This window comes from Hydra viridissima, unplaced genomic scaffold (genome assembly GCF_058129835.1).
Source record: "Hydra viridissima isolate aposymbiotic clone 2 unplaced genomic scaffold, HvirCarnegie_v1 scaffold_5, whole genome shotgun sequence".
NCBI classification, from domain to species: Eukaryota; Metazoa; Cnidaria; class Hydrozoa; order Anthoathecata; family Hydridae; genus Hydra; species Hydra viridissima.
This window is the reverse complement of record NW_028324304.1, coordinates 19,503,364-19,509,414: the sequence shown is the minus strand read 5'-3', so window position 1 is coordinate 19,509,414 and position 6,051 is coordinate 19,503,364. Positions and strand designations below refer to the sequence as shown.

Sequence of the window (6,051 nt, the reverse complement as noted above, 5' to 3'; positions counted from 1 at the left end):
AAAAAAAAACTATTTTGCTCTGATTTTGTGAACTTGTTGAGTTTAAAAATAATCAAATCGATTTAACGATTTTTTTCGAGCATTGCTATATATTTGAAAGGTCTATATTTCTTTTTCAAATATTTATACTACAATACATTTTATTTAAATTTCTAGCATTTTTTTTCTTCTGAAGACTTTCATCTTAACAAACTTTTTATAAAAATACATTCAAAAATTAAACAACAGAAATAAAAAACAATACGCAAATTTAAAGATTTTTATAGAAACCATTTTTATTTAGGAAAAAATAGTGGATACATTTTAACCAATAAAAGGCTTCTTTAAACAAATGCTGAACGCTAAGGTTTGGAACGAAAAACTTCCATTGTTCATTTTTTCTTGAATATCTGCTTCAAGTGCAACCAGCATTTCTTTGACTTCATTTAACTCAACTACATAAAGAGTAGAAGCCATCCATAAGATAAATTCAGCGGCAGTTCCTTTGAACTGAAAATCGTGTAGCTTTGACTCGACCTTTTCAACTTCAAAACCGCATTTCATGGCCAACTCTTTGAAGTATTCTTCGCTTTCAATGCAGAAACTTGCGACTATTCTAGACCCAATTGTCTCTGGTAACATTTTTTCAAACTTTTCGAAATAAAAAGGCAACTTAATGCAGGAGTTAAAAATAAACTTTCCACCTGGTTTCAAGCTATCAAATACTGCGTTAAAAACCACCGGCTTTTCATCTCGAGGAATCCAATGAATAACAAGGTTGCTGATGACCATATCAGCATCATTTGCGTACAACGAAAGGTCTTTTCCACCAGCATAGTAAAAAGTTACAAGATTGTCCTCATATTTTTCACGGGCAATATTAATTCTGTCTTCAATCGGATCTATCGCAATAATTTTGCCTTTGAAATCAATTAACTGCTTTAATATTACTTCATTATTTCCCGTTCCACATCCCAGGTCAACAATCCTGAGCCCACTTTTCTTTTCAATTTCGGATACCAAATCCAAAAAGAACTTTTGCTGAATTTGGTCACTAAACTGTTGATAGCTTTTCGCAAAACTTTCAGACATTGTCGCAATATTTGATACTCTTTGTAACAGTAAGAAATCGTGAATTAGAAGAAACTAAAAAAAGGAATTCAAAAAATCAAATTGAAGCTTTAAAAAGTGAATTTAGAGAGTGGCAGTTTTCAGTGCGACGTTTTAGCATGAGAGCATGAGAGCTATTGTTTAATGTGAGGATGTGCAATGGGTGTGTGTAATGGAGGATTATAGAGAGTTAAGAAAATATTTCTGTAAAGGTTAAGAGGAAGGAATACAAAAAGTTGGAGTTGAGGTTGAGGGTTCGGAAACTGTTTGTTGGAATAAAGGAAAAGGGTTTATTGTTAAAGGGTTATGGTTGTCTTATTGTTCTCAGTAAGTTCTAACTACGATAGGTTTATTATTGTCTCTTTTAATGTGTAATAGCACTCTTTTATTTATTATGTTAATAAAGTTACATATAGAATTTCTTACTCTACTTGCAATGTCTAACACTGTATCGAATATGGCCCGTGAAAAAGTAATCCCAATTTAATTTTCCGGAGAAACCCTTTAGTGGGTGTGATATATACACATCCCTAATATCAAAAATGCCAAAAGTCTAAATGGAACTATTTAGTCCGAGAAAAAATAATCATTTTTAAAAATTTCATTTCACTTAAAAATAATCTTTTAATGACAGTTTCTATATTTTTTACAGAACTAGTTATGTTTTTCTAAAAAGGAATTAGAAATCATCCTTTGATCTGATAATAGACACATGAGAAATGAAATTCTTCACTCTATAGTGCGTCTTTCTAATAAAAATCATTGACAAACTCAAATGAACATAAAATTTATGTTGCATAATTCTGTTATTTCTGTTGCAATTAACAAATGCTTACTCTTGTTTTCCACAACACAGAGCTCCAGACATTTCCCATACTCAGGATGGCTGTTCGTTCTTTTGAATCGCTCCCAGTAAGAATGAAAGCCGGGATGCAGATATTAAGTTGCTTGTTCGCTGAACTGACCAAGAGAGTTTTTTCGTTTTTCAATAAATTTTGAAATGTAATATTACACAGCATGAACTTTGGGAGCCACACTTACTATTTTTAAGGCTGTAAATGAGCTATTATATTCAGTATCTGTTTTGGCATTGTTCTCCTAAAGAGATGTTCCAAAACAGGTAAAAACATTTTTTCTCAACTTTCTCAGTGTATCAATGTGGCCCAAAACTCGGAAAGCACAATTCTGTTCAGAAAGTCTTTGAAGCACAATGTTTTTCAGTAGTTTATGACAGTCATTTCCTGCAAGTGACCTCCATAAAAAGACTTCATTTTGATGTGAAGTACACCAATTTTTAAGAAACGAAAATTAAAAAAACTATTATCATCATCATCATCATCATCATCATCATCATCATCATCATCATCATCATCATCATCATCATCATCATCATCATCATCATCATCATCATCATCATCATCATCATCATCATCATCATCTTCATCATCATCATCATCATCATCATCATCATCATCATCATCATCATCATCATCATCATCATCATCATCATCATCATCATCATCATCATGGCTTTTGAATTAATAAACAGTTCTAAAGTTGATAAATCATTGCTTTCTTTTTCCATCTATTAAAAGATTTATGCTATTTAATATTTGCTTCATTATACCTGAAGATATCGCAAAAAGAGGCTTGATTTTCCTGTGATGCTTGTACCACAACCAGTTCGTGCTAGTTAAAACGTCAGTTCAAGAACTTGCAACAAATTCGTTTGGTTTCTCCTTTTTTTTTTTTAGGGGGTAAAACAATTGCTTAAATAAAAGTAATAAATATTCTTTTCAACTTAGGCGATTATGAGCTAAGGACTCAGACAATTTTCCATTATTCAACCTATGTTGTGTAATGTTATAGATTTTATCGAGAAATTCTATTAATCTTTTGTGCGTTGTATTTAGGGAATGGTTTGGGAATAATAGATTCAGTATAACTAAAAAATAAAACAGCTACCTGAAGAAGTCGTAAAAAGAGGGTTGATTTTCCTGAGAGTTAAATTCCGATACCTGTTCGTGCTAAAAAAAAAAAAAAAAAAAATTCAAGAAAATGCAGCAAATTGGTTTTAAATACCATCAGAAAAAACAATCTTTTTTCTCTGACGGTATGTAAAACATTGCATCAGTAAAAGATTGTATTGTTTTCTTATTAATTTAAGCAATTATGAGGATAAGTAAAAAAGTGTAAAAAATTGTGAGGTTGAGTAAAAGTAAGGAGTCTTTCGGGAAGCTGAATTCACTTTTTGTACGGTGTTTATTTTGGTATTGGTTTGGCGATAAAAAATTAGGCAACTGGATTGATAATATATAAACTCATTTTAAAGGAAAAAAACTTTTAAAACTGAACCCTTCTTCTGTTGGATGTCACACAACAAGCAAGACAAATATTTATCAAAAAGATGAAAATGAAAAAAAATTTTTGTACAAAACTGAAATTAATCAACAAAAACATATTATCAAGTCAGCAAAAGTTTTGGCAAAGGAAAAACAAACTAAAAAAAATATATAAATTTTTTCATTTGGGGTTCATGTTCATTAGACGTTATTCATTACTAAAAACAAAGTACTCTATAAACAAAAGTTTTCTGTAAACAAAAACTTTTCATAATGCAGTATCATTATAATCACCATCATCATCACCATCATCGTCTTCATCATTATCATCACCATCATCATCACCATCATCATCACCATCATCATCATCATCATCATCATCATCATCATCATCATCATCATCATCATCATCATCATCATCATCATCATCATCATCATCATCATCATCATCATCATCATCATCATCTTCATCATCATTATCATCATCTTCATCATCATCATCATCATCATCTTCATCATCATCATCATCATCATCATCATCATCATCATCATCATCATCATCATCATCATCATCATCATCTTCATCATCTTCATCATCATCATCATCATCATCATCATCATCATCATCATCATCATCATCATCGTCATTTATTTCTAAATATAAAAATGTTTTTTATTCAAATTTAAAAAAGGAATTGAAAATCAAAGAACTAATATTTGTTTCGATGGTGATATCCAAAAAGTCTGATAAGGAATGCCTCTGTATAAGCAAAAGATAAAAACAATGGCCTAATATAACATCAAAGATATAACCAGTGTTCTTACTAGGATTGGTATCAACCAGTGTATTATCTGTTGGTTTTGCCTCTTTAGTTTACTCCCACGTACTATTTTCAATATTTTGTTTACTTGGCGAGGTAGAGGCTGAACAAAAAATTTTCAAATCGCCTGTAAACATTCTTTTTCTCTTTGCATAGATAGTTAGAAACTACTCCTATTTTTTTATCTTTCAACGCTCCGCAGACGAAACATGCTCATGACCATCTAAGAGCTTTAACTATATAACTCATAGTAGTTCATGAACAATATGAGTTTCCTTATAGCAGAATTCTCTTCAACGGCTTATTTTAAAATTCGTGATATACCTCATGAAAAACACTTGCATATGAAATAAATGAAACAAATGAACAAGTATGAAATAAATCTTATTTTAAGGCTTATAATATCATAACATGGTTCCGACTTTTCCTACTACCAAATTGCTAATACAGTCATATTAATGATCACTGCTATGAACATTAACATAAAACTTGACATAGTTACTGTAATGTCTTTTGAATTCTTTTATTCCCTTTTAAATTAATAAACAATTTTAAAGTTAAAAGTCTTTGCTTTCCTTTTTCCATCTATTAAAAGATTTATGCTATTTAATATTTGCTTCATTATACCTGAAGATATCGCAAAAAGAGGCTTGATTTTCCTGTGATGCTTGTACCACAACCAGTTCGTGCTAGTTAAAACGTCAGTTCAAGAACTTGCAACAAATTCGTTTGGTTTCTCCTTTTTTTTTTTTTAGGGGGTAAAACAATTGCTTAAATAAAAGTAATAAATATTCTTTTCAACTTAGGCGATTATGAGCTAAGGACTCAGACAATTTTCCATTATTCAACCTATGTTGTGTAATGTTATAGATTTTATCGAGAAATTCTATTAACCTTTTGTGCGTTGTATTTAGGGAATGGTTTGGGAATAATAGATTCAGTATAACTAAAAAATAAAACAGCTACCTGAAGAAGTCGTAAAAAGAGGGTTGATTTTCCTGAGAGTTAAATTCCGATACCTGTTCGTGTTTACAAAAAAAAAAAAAAAAAATTCAAGAAAATGCAGCAAATTGGTTTTACATACCTTCAAAGAAAAAAGCAAGCTTTTTTCTCTGACGGTATGTAAAATATTGTATCAGTAAAAGACTGTATTGTTTTCTTATTAATTTAAGCAATTATGAGGATAAGTAAAAAAGTGTAAAAAATTGTGAGGTTGAGTAAAAGTAAGGAGTCTTTCGGGAAGCTGAATTCACTTTTTGTACGGTGTTTATTTTGGTATTGGTTTGGCGATAAAAAATTAGGCAACTGGATTGATAATATATAAACTCATTTTAAAGGAAAAAAAATTTCAAAATTGAACCCTTCTTCTGTTGGATGTCACACAACAAGCAAGACAAATATTTATCAAAAAGTAAAAAATAAGAAAAGATTTTTGTACAAAACATAAATTAATCAACAAAAACATATTATCAAGTCAACAGCAAACGTTTTGGCAAAGAAATAGCAAACTAAAAAAAAAAATAAACATTTTCATTTGGGGTTCATATTCATTAGACATTATTCATTACTAAAAACAAAGTACTCTATAAACAAAAGTTTTCTGTAAACAAAAACTTTTCATAATGCAGTATCATTATCATCACCATCATCATCACTGTCATCGTCATCATCACCATCATCATCACCATCATCATCATCATCATCTTCATCATCATCATCATCATCATCATCATCATCATCATCATCATCTTCATCATCATCATCATCATCATCATCATCATCATCATCATCATCATCAT

The 6,051-nt window shown here is 30.4% G+C and overlaps 1 protein-coding gene across 1 annotated transcript; it reads right to left on the bottom strand.

The window, feature by feature from the left end:
- Window positions 1–249: 249 nt before the first annotated feature.
- On the bottom strand, window positions 250–5,022 carry LOC149889226 (arsenite methyltransferase-like). The gene is made up of 3 exons (XM_090086587.1): window positions 4,880–5,022; window positions 3,055–3,116; window positions 250–1,125 (listed from the first exon to the last, which is right to left on the bottom strand). The coding sequence occupies exon 3, from the start codon at window positions 1,069–1,071 to the stop codon at window positions 304–306; it is 768 nt and encodes a 255-aa protein (XP_089942713.1). The 5' UTR covers window positions 1,072–1,125; window positions 3,055–3,116; window positions 4,880–5,022; the 3' UTR covers window positions 250–303.
- Between the last annotated feature and the right edge of the window lie 1,029 nt (window positions 5,023–6,051).